Here is a 26,077-nt window from a genome sequence, read left to right on the forward strand (position 1 = left end):
AAACGAGATTTTTTACATTGATACCAAAAAAGCTTGCTCAGCAGTGAAAGTCCATGTGGAATCAGGGGCCAGGGTCTGGGGAAAGGAGGACACTATGAAACTCAAGGAAAAAAAAGTATAAGATCAAAGTTAGCACAGATTTTTGGTTTTCTTTTTTCTGTTTAATTTCTGCCGTTTGTTTTCTAATTTTGCTTACTGATCTTATTAGCCAGTATTTATAAGACATACTCTTTAAAAAAAAAAAGAGAGAGAGACCCTGAATTTGAAAGAGAGCAAGGAGGGGTTTATGGGAGAGGCTACAGGGAGGAAAGGGAAGGGGGGAAATAAAAATATATAATCTTAAAAGTCATTTTAACCCAGGCATGGTGGCACACGCCTTTAATCCCAGCACTCGGGAGGCAGAGGCAGGCGGATTTCTGAGTTCAAGGCCAGCCTGGTCTACAGAGTGAGTTCCAGGACAGCCAGGGCTACACAGAGAAACCCTGTCTCGAAAAACAAAACAAAACAAACAAACAAACAAAAAAAAACCCAAAAAGTCATTTTAAATAGATACATAGATTTCCTTCAAGCATGGTTCCAAACCTTCCTAATGCTGAGACCCATTAACACAGTTCCTCAAGTAGTGGTGACCCCCAACCATAAAACTATTTTTGTTGCTGCATTATAAATATAATTTTGCTACTGTTATGGATTTTAACGTAAATATCTGTGTTCTCTGATGGTCCGAGGCAACCCCTATGTGAGGGTCATTCAGCCCCCCAAAGAGGTCACGACCCACAGGTTGAGAACTTTAATGTGCCAGCACTTTGTTCTAGGCCCTGTCTAGAGCAAGCATTGCCTCACTGGGAAGAGGAAAGTGACCCTTCTCTTCTCCCCAGAGGTGTCTCTTTAATGGCATGCTGCAAACAATACAGATTCCACATCATTAAGATTCTTTCTAGAAAGTTCCTCGGAAGCGCTTCTTCATCCTTCCGTCCCTGTGCTTCTGCACAGATGCTTTTACATCTGGAGAAATGATTGGCGTAGTATAGATTACGGTGCTTAAAAAAAAAATGTCTCAGCAACGTGCTAAAATGAAGCCTCGTGTCTTTAGGAACGTGACTTCCTTTAAAGGGAAGAGCCTTGCCTGTCAACACTAAGCTCAGTTTGTTTCTCCCGCAGCAGCTGATGGTTTGGGGAGCATAGCCCTAGATACCACCCAGCTCAACATGTCCGTCACCGATCCCACAGCCTGGGCCACAGCTATGAATAACTTGGGCATGGTTCCCGTGGGGTTGCCTGGACAGCAGCTCGTGTCCGGTAAGCGTTCTCCTGGTTTCAAAGATGCTTTGCAAGGCTGCCAAACACTGTGGGTGACAGGTGTTCCTTGGTAATCTCCCTCCATGCCGGTGTTGAATATGGCCTTTGGCTTTTGACCTGACCGTGTCTGGCTGGCTGCATTAGAGACTGTTTTCTTCTGCACTCTGCTTTTTGCAGACTCCGGCAACCCTGACCCTCACTGCTCTTGATCCGTAGCCCATCTTATCTCCACAGCCTTGCTGCGACGGTTGCACTTTCAAATTGGTAGATGGGATGGCTGGGACCTGCTTCCCAGTTTGTGAAACTTAGTCCTGTACAGTGCCCTATTTGACCGCCGTCTCCTTTGGGATTCCTTCGAAGTTGCTCCCATGCTTGCTTGCTTCTTTTGCTCATGCTCCCATGTTCCAAACATGGAAGTTGAAGATGAGTGTTGAAGGTCACTCTTCCAGCCATGAAGTGACATGTGTAGAAACTCAGCTCAATGGACACTACATTCAGACTCAATGCCCTGTCCCACTTTGAAACAGTAATTCAGAACAGCCGATGGATGGCATATTTAGAAATATCACGGAGTCAAAGGTCATTGAAAGGTTTTACTTCTTAATTCTACACTTATTTATTGGGGGTTTTAGGTGTGTTTTGTAAAATAGGGTTTGAAAAAATATATATATGTCTGTGTGTGTGTATATATATGTATGCACACGTATATTATATACACACACACACATGCACGCACACATATACTTGTAAGTATCAGCAAAAAGCATGTCTCAATAAATTGAAGTAGAAAAACGTGACTGGTGATAGGGACAAAGCAAATGTGCAGGATCAGGGTTTGGTGGTGGGTGGTAAGATGTAATGAATGTGTCAGTTTGCTGGTCTGTCACTGGGGCTCTGAAGGAACCAGCGATGATGGGAGATGAGCGTTGTCTGTAGAGACGGTGGAACTCATGTCTACTTACTCAGCAAATATTCACAGAGGCTCTACCGGGTACACAGGCCTCAGCAGTCAGCAGTTGAGCTGGTCCCCATCCTCTTGGGATGTGCCTTGGTGGGATGACCACTGGCAACTACACTGCAGGATGTGTTTAAACAGCAGAACAATAGTCTTTGTCCAGACGTGGTGGATGGTATATACTAAAGGGGAATCAGGTGTCATTGGAATGTTGAATTCCGTCCATAACAATAAGTCCCATCTGTCCTTTATTCTTTCCTTCCTTTCTCTGTCCTTCAGTCCCTTACTCTCTTCTTCCTTCATCCATGCCTCAGTCTCTTCCTCCCTTTTTGTCAACAATGTTCATAAAAAAACTAAATTATCTACATTAAGTTCTATGTGTGCAGATATATAGTTTCTATTTTACATGTTTAAAAGTCATTTAATGTGATTTGCCAGCATATAACTCTGTATACTACATGTCTGCCCGGGGCCCATGGAGTCCAGAAGAAGGCATTGGATCCCCTGGAACTGGAGTCATTCATAAACAGTTATGAACCAATGTATGAGCTCTGAGAACAGACGCCAGGTCCTCTGGAAGAGCAGCCAACGTTTCTATCAACCGAGCCTCTTCTCTATCCCCTTGGTTCCTGTTTACCAAGAAGGAGCCTGAGAGGAGATAAGAGTTAGGAAAACTGAGACAAGAAAAAAAAAATCAAAGGAAAGACAGAGACTAGAGTGTAGCAGTTCAGATGGTGCACAGCTATAATTCCAGCACCAGGGCAGCTGAGGCAGAGCGAGTATGATTTTTTTAGCCAGCTTGGCTACTTGGCTAGTGAAATCACACCTTTTAAAAATGCTGTAGACTTAATATAATCCACAGCTGTGCTCCCGTACAGGTGGGTGTGCACACACCCCAGGCACTCGCTGTCTATGAGTTGCTAATGAGTTTATCCAGGCCCTGTTCTCAGCAGCTCATCCTGGCAGATCCTTCCTTTTGATAACATTCAGGTTTAGATTTGGATTCCCCACTTAGCTTTTCCCAGCTCCCTAATTGAAATACTCAGACAGTAGAAATTACTTCCCTCTCAGCTCCCATTTCTCCCAGAAAAACATGTGACTTCCAGCCTAAGCCCAAACCTCAATAATTCATTATTTTGCCTCACAATTTTGAGTCTTTTGACATTTTAACCATGACCAATTTATGATTTTCCTAGCAACCTACCATGAAAAGAATTACAGCCCTACTTGTTATAGAAGATTTACCGTATCTGCCCCGATTGCGTTCTCTATCTCCCGCATTAGCCAGACTGCTTAAGCGGGTTCGAGCCTTTCACTTTCTCTCCCTGGTTTTCTGGCTCACCTCTGCAGCCTGACTAGGTGAGCGACACTTTGCTGTGTTCTCAAGAGTTGCTAGCTTCAGTTACTGACTGAGCATCGGGTCCGGTTCTGTTGAGACCGCCTGGTATTTGTGCATTTTCCTTCTATCTTTTCTTTTTCCTGTGCAAATATTTCAGTCATTGTGAATATGGAATATTCTCTTATGTTCTTTTCTGTGAACGTATTACCGTCAGCTATTTTCCATTGGATGCTTTCATGTTACGGTAAATAATCCGTCAGGTTGGTAGCCTCACGTTCTGAGCGTTTCTTCCATTTCTACTTTCTCTGTTGTTGTTCTGAGGGTGTTCCTTTAGAGAACTTAGTTTCCGTCATGTAAAAGCATCTGGAACCTTTTCTGTCACGTGATCAGATCTGTTAGGACCTACCATAACACTAAATGAGGCAGCTTATACACAATGTGTATCTGTCTGTAGAATATTAACTAAATGCTTGTCTTTTATCCTTTTTTTCTTTATAAATTTTTTGACAGTTGTATACATATAATAATAAACTTCAGTCATTTCCACCCCACAGTTCCTTTTATCATCCCCCTCCTCCTTCCTCTGAAACTCCTGAGAAGGTTACGGCCCTGGAGAAAATGACCCTTTCTCCCCCAGTAACCAGGAGTTACTCAGGAGGGAGGGGGCCTCATGAGCCACACCCCCACGTGACAAATGTTGACATCCCCAGCCCTGCCTAGGTCTTATGCTGGCAACCACTTGCCACAGCAGGCTCATGAATCCAAGGCTTGGGCTCTAACTTAGGGTGACACAAGGTCCCACTTAGGGCCTGTCACTCATCCATCACCTATTCTAGGCATTTGAGACAAGTAAGAGATTGTTTCACTGTGTCACCCACTACAATTAGTTTCTGTAATGAAGACCAAAGACAGCTGTGCTTTAGAGATATAAACCTGAACATTTGGAAGGTGCTTTGACAGGCCATAGAATCAGCTAACCTGGGCTAAGACTGAACCAACAGTCAGGGACTCCGTATGGGTCTAATGCACATTCGTTATGGTTGTGTGGGGATCCTAACAGTGCAGGGCTGCTATGACCCTTTTGCCTGCTTCTGGGACTCGGTTCCTCTTTCTGGGGTTGCCTCATCCAGCCTTAATATAAAGGGTGGTGCCTAGGTTTATGGAAACTTGATATGCCATGCTTGGTTGAGATCCCTAGGAGGCCGGCCCTCCCTTTCCTGAAAAGACGGGGAGGAAGAGTAGATTTGGGGGAAGAAGAAATAGTGGGGAGGGGCTGGGAAGACAGGAAGAAGGGAAACTGCAGTCAGGATGTAATGTAGGAGAAAAGATTAAAAAGCGAATGTTTAAAATAATCTAAAGACAAGTTTGAGGGAACTTGAAATCTGGCTCAGCAATTAAGAGCACACTGGCTGTTCTTAGAGAGGGTATGGGTTTCATTCCTAGCACCCATATGGTGACTTAGAACCACCTGTAACTCCAGTTTCAGGGGATTTGGCTATCTTTTCTGCTTTGGGTGAGCACCAGGCATGTATACAATACACATCTATACATTTAGGCAAAAGATTCACATATATAAAAAGTGCAAATACCAAAAAGAAAGCAGCTTTGTTTCATGACCACCTAGCAAAACAGTATCAGCTTCACCATTAGGGCCTACCACCTCCCTAGCCAGGTCTACAGAATTACGAATCAGTCCACTCCCCTGAAAGGGGCCCCAGCCAGGTCTACAGAATCACGAATCAGTCCACTCCCCTGAAAGGGGCCCCAGCCAGGTCTACAGAATCACGAATCAGTCCACTCCCCTGAAAGGGGCCCCAGCCAGGTCTACAGAATCACGAATCAGTCCACTCCCCTGAAAGGGGCCCCAGCCAGGTCTACAGAATCACGAATCAGTCCACTCCCCTGAAAGGGGCCCCAGCCAGGTCTACAGAATCACGAATCAGTCCACTCCCCTGAAAGGGGCCCCAGCCAGGTCTACAGAATCACGAATCAGTCCACTCCCCTGAAAGGGGCCCCAGCCAGGTCTACAGAATCACGAATCAGTCCACTCCCCTGAAAGGGGCCCCAGCCAGGTCTACAGAATCACGAATCAGTCCACTCCCCTGAAAGGGGCCCCAGCCAGGTCTACAGAATCACGAATCAGTCCACTCCCCTGAAAGGGGCCCCAGCCAGGTCTACAGAATCACGAATCAGTCCACTCCCCTGAAAGGGGCCCCAGCCAGGTCTACAGAATCACGAATCAGTCCACTCCCCTGAAAGGGGCCCCAGCCAGGTCTACAGAATCACGAATCAGTCCACTCCCCTGAAAGGGGCCCCAGCCAGGTCTACAGAACCATGGATCAGTTCAGGCCTATGAAGCCCCTTTTTCTTTAGTTTTTGTTTTAAAATATATATAAATATATTATCATGAGCATTTTAAAGCACATTCAGGACTGTTCATCTATTAAAATTATTTTGCTTGGTTGCTTCTTATATGCAGAACTAGTAGGTCAAAGAAGACAATATTTCAATGTTTCTTACTATACGCTAGGCAATTAATTTCCATAAAACTCGGCTACATTTAATTTGCTAATTTCATTTGCAAATACGGCATGCTAGTCCTTTACTTTATATTTTCTCGGCATATGAATTCTGTAAGGAAATTCCTGTGAAGGTCCATGCACTGAAGGCTTGGTCTCCAGAGATGGCCTTACTGGGAGGTGGTGGAGCCATTAGGAGATGCAGCCTAGTGGGAAGAAGTCAGGACTTGGGGATATGCCCTTAGACAGGCTATTAGTCCACAAGCCCCTCCCATTCTTCTCTCTTCACAGGCTAGCTTTGTTCTGACTCACACTCACACTGTGATTTTCAGCTTTGCCAAGGCAGAGATCTCCGAAACCAGGAGCGAAGATTAACCTTTTCTCCCTGTCAGCTGATTTCCCTCGGGTCTTTCATCACAGAGGCAGAAAGCTGGCAAACCTGCCTTGGGGTCCCCCCCCCCCTTTCATCTTTACTTATGTTTTCCTTTTATAAACAGGTTATTCCCATTCTGAATGTATTTTACCAAATGTGGTCATAGGTCACTGTTAGTTGGTGTATGTGAGCTTCATTTTTAGATTCTATTTTAAAGAGTCTGACTACATACTTCCTAAAATATTTATCTGGCCTGTTTTTTTTTTTCCTTTTTAATGTTAGTTCCTTTAAGAAACGTTTCCTTTATGAATTCTTTATTCTATTTCTAAGCATAGAATAGTTTGCATACTCTGGTGGTTGATATATGTATTTCCAGTTTTACGTCCCCAGGGACTCTCCTGTCTTTTATCAGAAATCAGACTTCTGTACCTGTTTCTCAATGTTTAAAATATCTATTGTATATTCATTATCTATTTTTTGTCCAGCACCAAACTGATCGATTCATACAGCGCTGTACTTTGTTCATGGGAAGCTCTGTCATCTCTTTCCTGCACTTCATGTTCAGGTCTCTTTGTTCCTTCTCTGCAGAAACACAGCGCCACGGGAGGCTCGGGGTCCACACCGGCCACCTCAGGCGCTCTTCAGTGTGACTGTAGAATGCCGGAGACCAGCTTTAATGTTTCAAGAGGTTCTTAAAGATTATTTAGTATAGCATCCCTTCCGAGAAATCCTCTCTGCAATATCTCTGACAGGATTATGGAGGGGCTCGGTTTATGAGCACTTGGCTTGCTCCCAAAGTTTCTGATATTTCTAAATGACCAAGTACTCTTCCTGTCTTTGTTAAAAATTAAACTGACACTAAATCCTGTTCCTAGGTGCTTCTTCGGTTTATTGAGAGATTAAAAATTATCAGCAAAGCGAAAGATACATTTTTCATATCCTTTGATTTTTATCAGAAGGATTTCCCAAGAAATCGCAGCCCTCGTTACCATCGTGTTGTACCTTTGTGAGGTTCTGCCTAATGCTGCCGTAAATAGACCTCATATGCAGCCGTAAATAGACCTCATATGCTGAGGTAGATATGCCTCTTCCACACCCCTGTGGTCAGGAACGCCCACTCACCTCCATGTGAAGTTCTGCTGGAGATCATTACAATGTACCTGTTTTCTCTTGACCAAAATGCAATGCTGCATTGTTGCGCATCCACCCTACATTCTCTGCTACAAGGACATACTGCTTCTCTACGCCTACAGTCTCCTGTTTGTTTTATCCCCATAATTGTCTTAGGGATTTGTGGGTTTTGTTAGTTTATTTGTTTTGCTGTCAGTGTTTTGTGCATTGTCCTAGGGCCATGCTCTCCAAATTGGTCTGTTAGAATAGTCATGTCTCACATTTATCACAAGGTAGCGTGAATGCAGCATTAATGTGTAGGTGGTCTGACAACGGTGACCAACTCCAGGTTAACCACAGGCGAATCACGTTCTTTGTGGATTTTCTCCATGTCTTTACTATGTCAATTCACAACGTGCAGTTTTTCACAGTGTTAAGAGCTAGTGTGGAGGATTTTCAAACTTCATCTAACCTCTGGGAAATACCTACCAGTATTTCCTGAGCCACCATTTGCACCAGGCATTTCCTGTCAGCCCAGGGAAACCTTCTCTAGTGCGTCCATATTTCTCTTCTGCATGGGCTGTCACTCATATGAGTAGTCTTTGACCATGGTAGCATGTGTTGCAGCTGAATGGTGTCACTATCCAATTCTACCTTCCCTAACAACTGTCCACTGCTCAAGTCTCTCCTGAAACCAGTTCTCGGTTTTCTGTGACACACATTATTCCTGTAGAAGAGATCCCTCACCTCTGTTGTCGCAAATCAGAATCTAGCTGTCAAATCCTGAGCTCTGATCATCTGTGCAGCCAGGCTCTCTCTTCTCCATTGTCCAAGTCTCTCCACCCCACTTTGGACTTTGTAAAATTTATTCTTTGAAACATTAATACATGCACAAAATATATTTTGATCATATCTCCCTGCCCCAGGACCTCTTATCATGTCTCCTCCCTCCCCACGCCATGTCCTTTTTAATGATTTTAATTAATATTTTCATTGTGTAATAATTTCACACATGCATGTAATATGTTTTGATTAAAGTTTACTCCTTACTCTCTCTTCCAATCCCTGCGCCCACTAGTCTCTTCCAATTTCAGGCGCTCTTTTATAAAATGCACTGTGTCTACTTAGGCGCATTGGTAGTGCTCTGTAGTGAATCATGAGTAGCCTCTGAGGAGCCACATCCTTGAAAGAGACTGACTCTTCCTCTCTCAGCAATTATCAATTACATCAGCTAGGGGTGGTATTCATGACTACCTCCCTCCTCTGGGCTGGGATTGAGTGATTGATTGATTGATTGATTGATTGATTTTGGTCTGGCTTGAGTTTGCACAGATCTTGTTCACGCTGTCACATTGCTGTGACATCATTTGAGCAGCTGCCCAACATGTCCAGGAAACCCTGTTTCCTTCAGCCATCAACTGCCTCCAGCTCTTTCCATTTCTTCTTCCATGTTGATCCCGGAGCTTCGGAAGGAGAGAATGAAGTATTGATGTCCCATTTAGAGCTGAGCACTCCAACATCTTTTATTCTTTGTGGTTTGCCCAGTTGCTGGTCTCTGAGTTAATCACCACCTACTGCAAGGTGAACGAACCTTCTATGTGGACGGTTGAGAGATGTGCTATTCCTTGGTTATAATGATAAGGCATTAGAGGTCAGTTTACACAGCATACACAGCACCACAGAGCACTATGAAAGCTAGCTGTCTAGGGCAAAGCTTCCAGGTCAGGGTCAAGTTACTTCATGTTCATCTCAAGTATGTGATGCCTTCAGCAAAGTCTTACCATTAGATTCTGGAGGGTAACCAAAAGCAATGGCATACCCTGTAATGTTTGGTTTGGGGAAGGTCTCTGGATTCCAGTGACCAACAATTCCAAAAGAAGTAACCAATCCCTGGCATTGGACTTGTTACTGGATAGCCTGTGGTATCTAGAGGCATTACTCCTCTTATGGGGTAACTCCCATTGAAACTCTCAGATGGCAGGGGAGGTGAGGGGATAATGGAAAGTCTGGGTGGAGATGGCAGGCCCCTACCTGGGAGTGCTTCACAGGACTTGAGGTCTTCATGCCGCAGGGAGGAGTCACCTAAGGGGTAGGAGTGCCTACCAGGGAGTGTTGCACAGGAAAGGAGCCCTCATGCTGTCCGTGTGGAACTGTAATGTAAATAGGTCTGTCCTAGTTTATTTTCCAAAGCCAGCTAGATGGAGAGTGGGAGAACAGGAGGCTTTGTGGATGCCTTCTGGTCATGAGACTATCCCTTCCTCTCTTCTGCTTTGTGGCATCTCCTTTCTTAATATCAACAGTCTTTCTTTAGCTGTTGCTAGTTTAAGTCACTGTGACTCTTTCACACCAAGTTCCTTAGCATGCCCTCTGTCGTATCTGGAAAACGTATTGTACTCCCTCTTAGCTATGTGGAGAGCCACAGACAAAGGAGTGCCACATCCTCACCGGGGATCACCTTGGAAGCAAGAGAGACTTCTTCTCTATACCTTGAGTAGCTGTTAGCACCCTCCAATGCTCTGTGTTCGTTCCTTGCTCTTTCCTCTTTACACATGCCTAGCTCCCCATCCTTGCAAGCTCCTGCCACTCTGAGAGTTTCACTCTCTGGCTCATGGCAGGAATAACGTGAATGCCTTTCCTCACCGCCTTCTTCATTATCTACTCCCCTTCCCTGTGGTTTTCATTCATTTTCATTCTTCTCTGCTTTCTCAGACTATACTTTTTTTTTTTAAAATAATTCCCTTCTTGGGTTGTTTAATCCTCCAAGGGACACCTTTTATCCTCTTTAATGTGCCCAGATATGAAGAGGCATTTGTTAAATCCTTTCATCTCCTCGAGCATCGCCCCTTTAACTGGGATTTACTGAGCCAGATGTTGCGCTGAATGCTGGGATTACAAGATGTAGTCCTCACCGCCACGTGGCAGAGTCGAAGGAGAAACGGGAATAAGGAAATAAGCAAAGACAAATAAACAGGGTAAGGGGAGATGTTTCTAATAGTTATGGATGCCATTGGGGTGACACCGCAGAGTGGCAAGTGCAGCCGTGGTGACATACAGAGATAGCCACTGCACTTAAAAATTGTGGAAAGTTGGCAACAGGTGGTCAGATACAAGGCTGTAACAGTTGCACAGACAAGAGACAATAATAAAATAACGCAATGATAGTCATGATCCTGGCATTGGAGATGCAGCCATGTGAAGGGCCTCCAGAGGCATTTATTATGATCATTGAAACATTAGGGAGTCCATGTGGAGTATAAGGAGCGTGAAGAATAACCACGGGTCCTAGGAGTCCAGCCTTGGAAATCGATCAGATGGTGCAGAAGTCGAGAAGAAACGAAGGGGAAGGGCCAATCGCGGTTTCCTCTTTGCCATGACAAGTTTAGGTACCTCTTTGGAAGGGCATACAGACAGCATAACGTCTACTTTATGGACCCTCAGCTCAGGTAGGGTGGAAACAGGGAGAAGTATCTGGCAACCATGACACATGATGGTCTTGCCTACCATGGGGACTTTTCTGCAGTGAAATTGGGGGAATCCCTTTTTCTGCCTATGCAGTTGTCACTCTGACCTCTGACCCCAGCCCCTCCCTCGTGTATCTCTCCTGTGACCTGCTGGATTCTTTGTACTGCTGGGCTCCAAGGCTTGAAAGGAAAGGTGGGGTCTGAGGTAACAAATACCTCCCGGGAACCTTGCCACCCACCGCATCCTCTGCTCACGGGTATTCAGGGCACTCTGCTGATAAACTGCACAAGGCTCTCATTTAATAGGAAAACAATGCTCCCAGCAGCCAACTTCTCCAATTTCTCTTGTGGTGGTGGTGAGATTCTCTGACCCAGGCATGATTCAGGGCAGGTAGGGAGCACGGCGTGCAGTGGAGGGACTCTCTCTCTCTCTCAGAGATGCTGCTTCAAATTCTCTTTTGTTTTCATTTTCTAACTAATTGAAACATCTCTCAGTCTCCAGATTCCGAAACCAGACAGGCCCTTGACTTAGAGTTCAGGGTTTGTGTGCCAGATTTCATGCACTTGTTGTGCCAGTTTCGTTCCACTCTGCACAGTTACTTATCCTCCTCTCGAGGACACTGGGACAGTGTGCTGATATAGTTATTCATACACCACAATGTTACCAGAGGCTCAAAATGATATTGTATTATACAATACAATACAAGCAACCAGAGAAACAGGAATTAGCATGACAGGTGATAAGCGTACATTTCTGAAGTAGGTGGTTTGAAGGAGACTTGTCCTCTACTGCTTCAGGTATTTTAACACTAGGTTACCAGTTGGTGGTCTGTTTGGGGAGGTTTTGAATGATACAGCTTCACTGAATGAAGTGATTTTTTTTTTTTTTTTGAGACAGGGTTTCTCTGTGTAGCCCTGGCTGGCCTGGAACTCACCTTGTAGACCAGTCTGGCCTCGAACTCAGAAATCCACCTGCCTCTGCCTCCTGAGTGCTGGGATTAAAGGCGTGGGCCACCACGCCTTTGAGGGTTGGTTTTGAGGGTTTTATTGCCTCAACCCACCTCCTGTTTGCTCTCTCCACTTCCTGTGTGGACAGAAATAGAACAGGCAGTTTCCTGCTCCTGTCAGTATTCTGTTTCTGCCCCACCACAATGGACTCTAGACCTCCAGAGGAACCATAAGCCAAAACCAGAACAAAAACAAACAAAAAGCACACTTCAGTCTCGGCACTCAAGAGATAGAGTTGGGACTAACTCTTGTAAGTCTGAGGACAGACTTATCTACATAAGGAGTTCTAGGTCACCCATTCCCAGACAAACTAAGAAAAATGACAGAAAGAAAGAGGAGTCTGTCCGCCATGGCCTAGGTGGGGGCAGTTCTTGCCCCTGGAATAGGGACAGCAGACACGAGGAGACTTCCACGTGTCAGTGGCTGTGGGCCTCCACAAGTCAAAGGCTGCCAAGGGCTTAAGGCCTATTTGTATAATAATGTATATATTACACATTCCTCCTTTAAAGGAAGTCCTTCCTATTAACATTAATGACACCATGATAATCACACAGCTGGAGTCCAGGAAGCAAAGGTGTGGCTTAAATGCAAAATGGTAAAAGCTGAGACCTTCACTCAGCCCAGCCAGTAGCAAAGAACTCTAAAATCATGAGTTTGAAAACATATAATTTGTCAAATATGCAAAAAAATATAAAGATGTAGTATGAATTATATGAGGGGCTTCAGGAATATAAAGGAACAAAGGCAGCTGCATTAATGAGCCAGCTTTTCAGAAAGATTCAAAGACAGGCTTATACAAATGCAGGCAGATTCCTGAATTCAAGGTCAGCCTGGGACATACTGAATCCAGGACCAAGGTGTGGTAGAAATGGTAATTTTAGGACTGGGTCCCACCCAGCTTAACAGAGGCAGGCAGATCTCCTAATTCTTTTGCAAGGTTTAGAGAAAATGTGTGTTTGCTATAGCCTAAAAATTAAGGAGCTTGGGTCTAGGGAGGCTAATTCATAGGATAACCAAAGGGAAACCCGAAGTAAATGACTGCATTAATATGTAAAATTATGTAAAATAAAAGACGGAGTTTTTGCTCCTAGGTTGTGAGCTAGCCAGGGAAAGTTTTTAGCATAGCAAGAGAGAACTGGAGAGACTTGGAGAACTGTTTCAGGCAGACACCTCTAGAGAAAGCAGATCAGAAATAAAACTGAACAGAGAGAACAAGGCCACCAGCTTGGACCCACGATTTGACTTCAAGTTGTTTGTTTTCGTTGCTCCCAGACATCCCTTCTCCCCCTCTCCAAGCTGAGGCTAGACCTTGGCAGTTGGCACCCAGGACAGAGTCTGAGACAAGGGTAGGTAAGTATGTTGGGCAAATTCAATTTGGGACAGATTTCATTCGTGGTGTGAGATAGAGCTGGGAAAAGGGGTGAAGATTTGGTAAATAAAAATGGGTCAAGCAAATTCAAAAAGCAGAGAAATGTATATTAAGGTCTTGAGACAAGTGGTTAGTAAGAAATGTGTCAAGGTTCACACAGGTCTTGCACGATTTCCTTGAGTTCATACAGAAAGTTAGAAGAAAGGTCATTGAGCCTTGATCCATGGCACAAGGTTGGTAAAGACATTCGCTAGTGGGTACAGATCCAAGAGGGTGAAGAGCCTCCTGGGCTTGCTCTTCTCTTGTGGAACATACATGAGCGAGCCTGAAGATCAGGAATGGCTGATTATCTGCCACTGTCTAGCTGGGCTGCAGTGAGGTCAACTTGCTCCGATTTAATTCCTTTGGGGCAAGCTACTTCATCACTGAAGCCGCCATCCTCAGCCACCTCCATGGCGAAGGCTTTATAGGCAAATCTTGCTATCTCTGAAAGCGAAACTTTGAAAGAACTTCCTGATATGGGTAGTGGAAGACAATCTCATATAAGTCTGAGAGAAGCAGACCAAGAGGCCACCCCACGGGGACGATCCTCTGTTGCAAGGTGTCACACATTTTGTCTGCCTCAGTGTGACTTTACAAGTGCTGCAATGGCAGCAGCTCTTCGGGTGCTTTCCCCATTTCAAAAAGGGGGGACGTAAAAATAAAGTTCCAAGCTCTGACCTTTGATTCAGTGGTGGGCAGCCCGGTCACATAAGCCGCCAATGCCCTCTCGGACCAAGTGGCAAAGCACCAGGGCAGAGTGCTGTGAGTGGAGCAGAGGCTGCCACTCCGGCTACATTCTCTGGATGCTGCCAGAAAGGTTTCCTTTGGCAGAAAGAATGTACATCTAAATTTCACAAAAAAATGGTAAGCCACCTCCCACTAAAAGGAATTGTCCTCTCAGGGAGACTTTCAGGGGGGCCCAGCCGCAGACCCCTCAAATAATAAGGGCCAGCATGAATCTTTTTGCTCCTAGGGAGCACAGGACAGGACCTCAGTGCCACCACCTCAGTCAGGTGACTCCTGATTCTCCCCCAACAACAGTGCCCACTGGGATGCATGGTCTATTGCCCACAGGCACTGTGGGACGAGGATTTGGCAGAAGTTTTACCTCCCTACAAGGGATACATCTAATTCCAGGAGTTATTGATTCTCCTACACAGGAGAAATAAAAATCATGTTGCAGCCACCCACAAAAACAGTGTAGATTCATGCAGGGCGGTGGGGGGGGGGGGGTGCTCAAGTGTTGTTGCCATTATGTGTTAGGGGTCAGTCAATACGAACCCAAGAGGGAAGCTTTGGTTCAAGCAGTCTAGTGTTTTGGGTGGAAGAAGTAAAGAAAAACAGGGCTTTTAAAGAGATAACAATAAATGGAGAGGCAGAGACTGGCCTGCAAATTGGCCCACTGCATCTTCTCTCTCCACACTCGATGGAGTGGGACAAGCCTCCAGCGCTGCTCAAAGTACAGCCATTTTGTATTGGGAGGAACTAGAAATAGAGAGATTTTCCAGCCTGATCTGATACCCTCTCTACCCTTCACACTGTGGGGAAGAGACTTGCTCAGTCAAATGGGGGCTTTTCTGTTGACTCCTTTAGATCCGGTCATGCAGAAGATGCTAAAGATGGGCTTTGAACCTCATAGAGGCCTTGACAAAAGGCAATAGGGTATGCTAATGCCCATTGAGAAAAGCTAGGGAAGGGACCTAAGGGACCTAAGGGCCACTGGCATAGTGCCACCAGGCACAGAGGGGTTCTCACTACCCTCCTACTACCACCCACCAAGCTCTGGTGACACATAGCCAAGGGGGCCCACTTCTGGGGAAGAGGGACCCTGCAAGGAAGGAAGGAAGGAAGGGAGAAAGGGAGGAAGGAAGGCAGGAAGGAAGGAAGGGAGAAAGGGAGGAAGGAAAGAAGGGAAGAAAGGAGGAAGAGAGGAAGGAAGGAAGGAAAGGAAGAGAGGAAGGAAGGAAGGGAGGAAGGCAGGAAGAGAGGAAGGAAAGGAAGGGAGGAAGGAAGGAAGGCAGGATGGGAAAAAGGGAGGAAGAGAGGAAGGAAGGAAAGGGAAGAAGGAAGGAAGGGAGGGAGGAAGGAAGGAAGGAAGTTACTTTTGATAATGGTATTTTATCACATCAACAGAAAAGTAACTACTTATCTAATATGTATGCTATATAAATAATTGCAACAATGATTAATTGTCAATTATAGGTTGTAATAGATATGATGAGCATGCTTTTACCTAGAGGATTCTGGGGAGAGGTTAAGAAAGTAGAAAAGTAGCAATTGAGTAAGCCCTCAGGAAAATCATGTATTTTTCCCTTATAGAGGATACTCTAATTTCCCCAAAGAACAGGAAGAGAATCAATACTTCAATTCACACCCCGAGATTGATTTGACTAGTTTAAACCTGTCAAGCGTATGTGTACATGAGTGCACACTAATGTGCATTGAATCTTTGTTTTAATATCAAAGTCTTTTATTTGTTAATATGCAGTAATTGCGCTGTGAATTCTGTATCCTTTTTTTCATTTTACTCCCTTTTATTATCCTGCATGCTGCCTTATTTATTGTGTTCATGCTATGATCATAAGTTGTGGAAATATCACATTATGCATTCCTACAACTATTCTTTATCTAATAGATTGTGCTGGTGTCTATGGGCAAGAACTTAATTCATACTTAATCCATCTTTGTATTTTCTCTATTATCAAACACAGAGCTTGGGGTTCAGTAGTCATATAATTGAATAGATTACCATTTTATTCATTTATATGACCAATTGTACAAAACTTGAAAAAGAAAGTTTTATCCTTGCCCCTTAGACATTTCTGAAGCATAGTCATTGTAGCTTTAATCGTAGTGCAATATCAAAGGTGATTACACCCACTGCCCCTGACTGACATCTCTGATGTATTTTTCTCATCATTGAGCATAATCTTTCCAGATTGTGTCTGGTCTAGGAATGTCTTTCCTGTCATTTCCTGTCATATGTGTGCTTTCTTCTACCTTCGTGTGCATCTGGCTTGGGTTTATGGCGAGTTGCATTATTGGGCTTACCTCCTAATTCTATGATCTGTGACATTTCTGAGTCTCCTTCACCTGACTGATGTCTCTCTGGCTATATAGTCCTCTTTTTCTTTGCATGCCTAAGTAAGTCTTTGTGTCTGCCAAACACTTTGAATTTTACATTGCCACAGGCTAGGTTGTGGGATGTTGTTTTTTTTTTTTAATTTCTTCAAATATTTTTGGGATTTGATCAGAGATCAAGTCAAGTTCCTTGGAAACAGCTTTGACTCCTTCAAGGTTACTATTAAGCCTGGGTAAAGTCTCCAGGAAACCCTCTAGACTACACAGAGTTTCAACTAATTCAAGGTGAAGTCCTCTGGGGAACTTTCTTCTATGCCTTGCAAGGCTTTTCCCGCTCTGGCTTCTGGGACTTGAGCCATTTCCAATGCATATTGAGCCTCCCGACCTGACTCTTCCCCCTGGCTTTTGCCCTGGCACTGGTATTTTTCTCATAAGCATCTTGATACCACTTATCGAAGGATTCTGAAACACCCCCCCCAAAAAAATCCCCAAAAACTAAAAAACTCAAACCGTGTAGACCTCACTGAGATGGTATCCTCATCGTGCTCCGCCCACAGCTCATGCTCCGCCCACAGCTCAGTAGGTGCTGTACTCAGCTAGAATATAAACTCTATTTGGATTTCTCTTCCTTGCATTAAGTCCTGGACACATTCCAGAGACAGGGCAGAGGCCATAATAGGCTTGTTTCAAGTTTCTCATTGTTCATCATCCCTCGTGCCCTGTTGTTCCATCTCTGAAACCATCACTCCATGTCTGCTCCTCAGTCTCTACTCAAGGTGGCAGATAAAGTCCATCCCTGTTATTCCCTCAGGGCTAGAAGGAGGAGCGTTCACAGTCTTTCAGATGTTCCTATATGAGCAGCCTAAATCTGAGGTGTGAGATGAATGGCTTAAGGAATGCTAAAAGGGACAGGAAAAAAAATACCCTGCCAGTGGCAAGACAGTAGAAGAGGAAGCGTTTGTGAAGGGGAAGTGGGTGAGTGGGCGGGAGAGGTGGTGGTGACCCAAGCGCTGTGATGTAGATGTATAAAAACACACAAAAACATACTGGTCTGCATAATTCACATATGCTAATGAAAACCCAAAGCAGGACATAAAACACATTTCCATATTCTGAGGATTTAATCAGTGGTTGAAAACTTAATATATATGCTAAAATCTCTAAATATACTTGTTTACTATTCTGCTGAGTAATATTAGTAACTTTAAAACACAGATGCAGAACTAAAACCTGGTGATGCTTATGAACCAACTTTTCCGCAACTGCTGATAGAAGGAGGTAATGTCAGGATTGATATCAGCTCTGCTGCCTCAGCCTTTCCCACTCTGTGAAGATTTGTAGGGAAATAACTAAAGAAAAATCTCTTACTTTTTTTGCCATATGCTGGCCCTATCTTCATATTTCTTATGGAAACCCTTAGGTCAAAACACGGGTGGTAAAGAAGGAGCGGCATCGTGAAGAATGTTTTATTATTATTACACTGGAATTTAAGAGATTTCAATGATCTCATTTATATGCATGTCACTTTCTCTCGTGCTTGAAATCTGAAGATTCCTAGGAAGCCCTTTAGGGCCTGCGTTCCAGGGATCTGGAATTTGTACTAGTACTTTACAGGGAATAACTCAGTGGTATAAAATAGACTAGTATGAATGAGACCATGGTGGCCAAGCCTCAGGTCTGTAACAGTCAAAAGAGTATAAGTACAGGGGTAGTGCACGTGAACTGGATGAAAAAAAGAAAGAAAGAATACACTTTGAATATTTTAAGATTAACACAGATAAGAGGGACTTAGGTCAAGTCAACTTAAGCCTTTACTGCATGGAAGATGCAGGAGGCAAGCAGATGGATCTGTTGCTCTGGTAACAGATGGGGTGGTGGTGGTGGTGGTGGTGGTGGTGGTGGTGGTGGTGGTGGTGGCTCCTGCTGATGGAGTTCTTCTCCCAGGAAAAAAGAAGAGGCAGTTACATCTGCTGATGGTAGATAGGCAGCAGAGGCCTGGAAACTGGAGAAGGGGAGAGTGCCTTAAAGGTCCTCACCAACGTGGGCCCATGAGGGGTGGCTGGGAACAAAAGCAAATTTGCTGGCTCGAATTTGAGAACCTCACACAGCTTTCCCTGAGGAGTGGCTCTTCTCAGGGGGCAGGTACAGAGAGTTTGGGTTTGGGGGACTAGATTGAACACCTAATTTAGACGGTAGAGGTGACAGTGAGGAAAGGGGAGGGTTGACTGTGGGGAAAGAGGAGAAAGGAAGGAAGTCACAACAAACAGGAAGACAGGAGAAGAATCACTTTGTCATAGGCCACAAAAAATCATCTGTAGAAGATGCAGATATTAGCTTTTGAAGCTTTGGTCTTAGGTTTCAATCCTTGTTCTTTCCCTCAGCTGTATAGCCCCAAGCAAAGTATTTAACCTGGATTGGTTGTATATCTGCATAGAAGGAGTTTTGTTTTTCCTTTTATTGAAAATGGACTTTTTCTTTATCCTGATTATGGTCTCCCCTTCCTCTACTCCTCTAAGTTCCTCTCTACCTCTCCCCACCAATCCAGATCCACTCACTCCATTTCTGTCCCAACAAACAGGCTTTTAGAGGACAATGATAAAACAAAATATAATAGGATAAAATGAAAAACAACACGTTGTAATCTGACAAAACAAACCAACAGAAAGAAAAGAGCCCAAGAGAAGGCACAAAACATAGATCCCCACTTGCTTGCACACTCAGAAAGTTCATAAAAGGACCAATCTAGAAGCCATACTATATCAGCAAAGGACCTGGGGCAGACCTGTGCAAGCCCTGTGCACGCTGCCTTAGTCTCTCTGTGAGTTCATATGTGCTTTGATAATGTTGTTGGTTTAAGCTATGTCTTCTTGGTGTCCTCCATCCCCATTGGCTCCTACATCCTTTCTGCTTCCTCTTCTGCAGCCAGTTTAGGGCTAAGGATTCTAAGGTCTCTCATTGTTTGCATAATGTCAGTCTGTGGGTCTATGTATTTGTCATCTGCTGCAAGAGGAAGCTTCTCTTTTTTTTTTCACTTTTAAAATAAGATGTGTAATTTATTGCAATAGCCTGAGTAGCCATCAAAGGAAGACAAAATAATAAAAAGCTAGAGTATGTGTTCCTTTCTAGTATTTTTTTCTTTTTTTTTTTGAATTTCTTTTTTTTAATACTTTTTATTAGGTATTTTCCTCATTTACATTTCCAATGCTATCCCAAAAGTCCCCCATATCCTCCCACCCAGTCCCCTACCCACCCACTCCCACTTATTGGCCCTGGCTTTCCCCTGTACTGGAGCATATAAAGTTTACAAGTCCAATGGGCCTTTCTTTCCAGTGATGGCTGACTAGGCCATCTTTTGATACAGATGCAGCTAGAGTCAAGAGCTCCGGGGTACTGGTTAGTTCATATTGTTGTTCCACCTATAGGGTTGCAGATCCCTTTAGCTCCTTGGGTACTTTCTCTAGCTCCTCCATTGGGGGCCCTGTGATCCATCCAATAGCTGACCGTGAGCATCCACTTTTGTGTTTGCTAGGCCCCAGCATAGTCTCACAAGAGTCAGCTATATCTGGGTCCTTTCAGCAAAATCTTGCTAGTGTATGCAATGGTGTCAGCGTTTGGAAGCTGATTATGGGATGGAACCCTGGATATTGCAGGCTCTAGATGGTCCATCCTTTTGTCTCTGCTCCAAACTTTGTCTCTGTAACTCCTTCCATGGGTGTTTTGTTCCCAATTCTAAGAAGGGACAAAGTGTCCACACTTTGGTCTTTGTTCTTAAGTTTCATGTGTTTAGCAAATTGTATCTTATATCTTGGGTATCCTACGTTTCTGGGCTAACATCCACTTATCAGTGAGTACATATTCTGTGAGTTCCTTTGTGATTGGGTTACCTCACTCAGGATGATGCCCTTCAGGTCCATCCATTTGCCTAGGAATTTCATAAATTCATTCTTTTTAATAGCTGAGTAGTACTCCATTGTGTAAATGTACCACATTTTCCGTATCCACTCCTCTGTTGAGGGGCATCTGAGTTCTTTCCATCTTCTGGCTATTATAAATAGGCTGCTATGAACATAGTGGAGCATGTGTCCTTCTTACCGGTTGGGACATCTTCTGGATATATGCCCAGGAGAGGTATTGCAGGATCCTCCGGTAGTACTATGTCCAATTTTCTGAGGAACCGCCAGACTGATTTCCAGAGTGGTTGTACAAGCTTCCAATCCCACCAACAATGGAGGAGTGTTAAGAGGAAGCTTCTCTAATGATGGCTGAGCAAGACACAACCTGTGAGTTCAGCACAATGTCAATAGTAGTATTTGGTTTTATCCTAGGCCCTGGGCTATCTTGTCTGAGGTTCGTGATTGCCTCTTGTGATTGCCTGCGTGATTGTCAGGTATTAGTTCCATCTCATGGAATGGGCCTTGAGTCAAATCAGATATTGATAGGATGCACCCACAGGCTTCATGTCACCATTGCACGAGCATATCTTGCAAGCAGGACCCCATTGTCAATCCAAGGGTTTGTGGCTGGGTTAATGTTTACATTTTGCATAGAAGGAGATGTCAAGGTTAATGTCAAGGGGTTGTGGTGGTGTCCAGGGTTGTATTGGTCATATGTGGGGGACCTACACATGTTTTCTTTACTCTCAGTTGAGAGCATTAGAGGAAGGAGTAGGGAAGGAAAAACTGGAATCTTGGGAGATTTTCTCTGAAATGGATAAAAAGAGAGAACTTGGTCTCTGTGAAAAATGTCCTTGTCCCTTGTCCCAGTTTCTCCCAATCCATGAACAGTAACCACTATTGTCCACTACGAGCCATGTGAAAGTAACTAGTGTGTCTTCAGTGCTCACTTAACAACTCAAAAGTATCTCTCACAGTTGACTTGTGTTGACACTCCTGTCCATTCCTGGACCTGCTTTAGATCTTTCGAAACACTGAGTCCTTGAGACACTGCACTCCTTAGGGCCTAGGCATGGCTAAGGCAGCTTGTTTGGATGCTCAGCTCCTATTGCCTTAGTTACAACACAATTCTATAATTGTACCCAATTTTAGTAAAAGTAGCTGCACCGAAAAGCCCCTAGGAAGTGGTTGCAGATACAAATTTAAAACTGGAGCCATGATTGGAATGTACATGTCTTATGAAAACAGGCTGAAATTCTAGTCACTAAGGTATTTGGAAGTAGGGCTGTTAGCTGGCCGTGACATGAAGCCAGAGACCTCATGGCAGGGATTTATGTCACTATAAAAACAGATCTAAGAGACTCCCTATCCCCATCCACTATGTACAGGTTGCAATGAGAAGAGGTGACCACGGAGCATTAAGAAGGTCTTAGCAGACACTGAACTTGGCAGTGCCTTGATATTGGACTTTCCTAGCCTCACTGATGTGGATAATAACCTTGTGTTGTTGATAAGCTATGCTGTCACGTTAGTTCCTTGCAGCAGCCCTAGAAAACTGAAGCACAGAGTATATACTCATCTAATCCACTTTTACCTTTAAAAAAAAAAGATGTTGCAGGCAGTAAGAGGACTATCACTGAGGTACACTGGGTATGCGACACACTGTCCTACTCCTCATCCAGGGCATTGTCTTTTATCATAAAAGATACAATTTTGACCTTGAGACTTTCCTTCTGAAAGTTCCTGTCTACAGAACAAAAGACTTTCTCCTTAAGGGGAGGGAGAAATAGCATAGACTTCAAGTCCACTAAGTCTTTCAAAGCACGAGGGCATCTTTAAAGAAATATCCCTCACTTGAGTGGCTTGGATGCTTGTGACCTCCATCAGTTAATGCATACTAGCCATTTATTCCATCTCAGCAGGACAAATAGGCCTCAGTGCCCTAATGCGAGCTGACTGAAGCCGCCGCAGGGGAGCTCTTGCCCAGAGTGAATCGTCACTGATGAGGTTCGAGCCAGCGATGTTTCTGTGAGCTGTGCAATCACTCAAAATGCTCGTTTTATATTTGCAAGACTTCGTGGCCTCTTTTGGAAACCATGAATTTGAGAGCATCTTTTGAATTTGTTCATCCCCAGCTGTGTGAAAATACTGCCTAGTCATGGGTAGGAAGAAAAAGGCAATTTAGAAAAATAATAGAGGGAAAAGATGGTTTCATCTGGCCAGGATAGGGACAGATCAGAGATTCTACAGAATACGGAGGAGCTCAGTGGTGCAAGGCCCTGGCTGGCCAGTCAAGATGGACAAGGGCGTACAAGTTCAGAAAGGGCATGAATACAGCACTGAATAAAAGAAAGGCAGAGTTCTGTAGGCCCTGGGTACAAGACATTGACTCCTGTGCCGCCATCAAACAACTGTGGGCAAGTTGTAAGTCACCTTTACTAGGAAAGATATGAGCATTTATTTGCTCAGCCCTGATAGGGTGCCAACGACAGACAGCATATCAGTCAATAAAAAATGAACCAGTGGGTTTATTGGAGTTATTTACAGGAGAGAGAGTAACTCCAAGGATCCACGTCACTAAAATGTCCCTCCCACCTTAGCATAGATAATGGTTTCTTCATAGCTACATAGATGGAGCTCTGCCTTGCATTGTCCTTGCTATAGGTGATAAGACCTGCGGCAGAGGCTGAGAAGTCTTCTCAGAAGGAAAGTCAGTTGCTGTTGCTTTCATTCTTCTTATGGGGTGGTGTGTGTCTATCATGAATGTGGTTCACCAAGGGAATACAGAGACATGACAAGAAGGACAGACAGAACCAGAGAGCATGTTGCAGTCTCTGAAAGTAATGCACAGGGCACAGCATTGTATGAAACCTGTAAAGGTTACATTGTCTTACTGTGAATAATAAGGCCGGGACTGAGGACGAACTGTCTACCCAGAAAGAATTGGCCCAAGTAAGGGATGCATTATAAGAAGTCAACAGCCATACCACTCTGACTGTGCCTGATCTTGTCTGATCTCAGAAGCTAAGCAGAGTCAGGCCTGGATGGGAGAATTACAAGAAAAAGACTAGTGGATGCATTCCTTGCACACTAACCTGTGAAATAACAGAAAAGGTGAGAAATGGAAGAGTTGGTGGAGGTGTGTGCTTGCTGTTCATTAAAGCTAAGAACACTAAGGGAAAAGAGCATACCCATTAGATATGTGCTGAATGGCTCCTGCTGCGGTCTGAAGACTTGGAACCCGTGACAAGATGATAACAGTGAGGAGGGAGAAAGTGAGCTAAACGTGATAGCGAAGGAGGTGAGCTTGAGAGGTGACGGGTGGTGCCCAGTTCACCGAGCAGTGCAGGACTGTATTGAGCTGAGAGCTAGGAAAGGACTTGATTCAGCAAGGGCCTCGGTACTGGCATAGGACTTTTGTGGCTTTATTAAACCTCATGATGGAAGATGGTTTTCAAGAAGAAGGAGAGGCGAAGGATCTGGGTGACTTAGACGGGCATATGGATTGGATTTGTGAAGTGCTGAAGGAGAGGAAGAAGGTCTGGAGGGAAGGTTAGAGACGAGAACTCTATGCAGCTATGAGGAAGCCGTAACCCATGATGGGGTAGGATGTTTTAGTAATGTTTTGGGATCACCCACTTCCTGTATGTTATCCCTCACCTATATGCTTTAACTAAGTATAAACCTCCTGTTCACAAAGCTAGACTTATTAGTGTCTGATCGAGATTAAGATTTGCTTACATCTCCCCCAGGAAAAGCCCTGTGATTAGCAAGTCATACAGATCCCCGGAGCCTCTCTAGACCTCCTATGGAAAGAGGATGCTCTGCTCTCTTAAAGCTTTGTTATTTGGTTTAAAGAGAATCCCAACCCCAAATCAAGAACGAATTCGTAAGACACGAATACTCCTGATGCTAAAACAACTTGCATCCAGTTAATTACCTTCAGGAAATAAAGCAACATAGCAACACAGTACCCACAAGCGCAGTGTGCCTGTAATTAAGATAATCTTTTTTGGTGGTGATGGTGTCTCTTGTTTGTGCATTTACTCTGATGGATCCAGAGAGCCCCTGCCGAGTTAATCACACCTGTAACAGCATGAGTGATGTGGGAGAATTACTCTAAGGAACTCTAATCTCTTGAGGCTTTGAAGGACCAAGTACCAGAGCAAGGATGCTTGCCAGCTTCAGGGCCTTGAACTTCGCAGTGGCATATGCGGGGTTTAAATTTCGAAAGCAGCTTAAATGTGAAAACACACAATCAGGAACATACGTAGTAACTTAAATGCTCGATATGCCATGGGCTCGGTTCAGACAGTTGTAAGGGGAGTGTACAATACTTGGTCTTTAAAAAAAAAAAAGATAACTGAGGACATTGCTAAGATCTCACATCACTGGCCTTGATTGCTCTTATGATTAGTTTTTCTGACAATCAAATCTGATTTCTTCCCTCTTCTTTTGCTGCTAGGGATATTTTTAGATCCCAGAGCCTCTTGCTGGCTAAGAATGCTGCTACTGGGTACATCCTAGCTTTGTATTTGACTTCTGAATGTGTATAAAGAGAAGTAGGGACTTCATGAAAATAAAAGTAGGAAGAACCAGAAATGTACGTCTTCTCCCACATTCCTTGGCAAGACCCTTTCATCTCATCACGTTGGTGCTCAGAAGGGAGCTGCTGCGTGCACACAGTTGCATGTGATGGGCTCCACTCTAAGTGGCTTGGTGCAGGATCATGCGATTAGGTGGGAACAGTAGGGGAGGAAGGCCATGGTTCTTCTCACGAGAATGGGCACCCAAACGCAAGCTTTGGAGGAACAGTAATGGAACTATGATAAGGATTTGTTGTTCTTACATCGGTAGGGTATCTATCCACCATGAGTACAGGTGAGAGCTCCAACCCAGTGCTCACCGAATCATGACACAGAGAGCTAGGGTGGACTTCTGATAGGAGTAGCTCACACTCAGTACTGCAGTCATTTTCAGGGACATTTGAGAGGAGGCATGCCGTTTCAACATTAATGAGCTGCCTCAAAGTGGGACTGTCTCCCATTATTCCTGTGCTCCTCGCAGACTCTGTTAATTTGTCAGAGGGCCTCTCTCCCACTGAGATGGGTTGCATCCTCATGTTTCAGCGTGATAATCCAAGCAGCCAATGCCAGGACTCATGTGAAGGGACCTTTGTGTTAACCCAGATCCAGTCAAGACCTTTCCTTCTTTGTGTTGTTTCATATTTTCATATATATGGATATATGTGAATATATATATATATATGGATATTTTTAGAACCCAGAGCCTCTTGCAGTCTAAGAACTCTGTCACTGAGTACATCCTAGCCTTGTATTTGATTTCTGAATGTGTATGTGTGTGTGTGTGTGTGTGTGTGTGTGTGTGTGTGTGTGTGTGTAGGGTGTGAGTTAATTCTCAGCTATACTCCCCTCATGATGACTAGGATGGTGATTAGTGTTTGACTCCTTCTTTGGATGAGTGACATATTGACATTCTTTTTCTTGATGGAGTTGGAAGCCTATTTGTCCTTGATGATCTTTACTGGCCATGGGAAACTCCACAGAGCAAAGACAATATGCCTTTAAATAATCTCCCACGAGGTCCATAGGTTTGTGAGATGTCTGT

At 44.3% G+C, this 26,077-nt stretch overlaps 1 protein-coding gene across 36 annotated transcripts in view; it reads left to right on the forward strand.

The window, feature by feature from the left end:
- The window catches only part of Enox1 (ecto-NOX disulfide-thiol exchanger 1), a 565,516-nt gene that overhangs the window by 350,728 nt on the left and 188,711 nt on the right, over positions 1-26,077 (forward strand). For 26 of the 36 annotated variants that reach the window (XR_003950851.1, XR_003950849.1, XR_383179.3 and 23 more), the window contains one exon: positions 1,162-1,299. Coding sequence is in view for 27 of the 36 variants with exons in the window: in XM_006519001.4 (XP_006519064.1) it covers positions 1,162-1,299 (138 nt within the window). In the remaining 9 variants the exon portion in view is untranslated. The remainder of the gene's footprint in view (positions 1-1,161; positions 1,300-26,077) is intronic. The other 10 variants (XR_383180.3, XR_003950854.1, XM_030247804.1 and 7 more) reach the window with 1 other exon arrangement.

This window comes from Mus musculus, chromosome 14, assembly GCF_000001635.26.
Source record: "Mus musculus strain C57BL/6J chromosome 14, GRCm38.p6 C57BL/6J".
Classification (NCBI taxonomy): domain Eukaryota; kingdom Metazoa; phylum Chordata; class Mammalia; order Rodentia; family Muridae; genus Mus; species Mus musculus.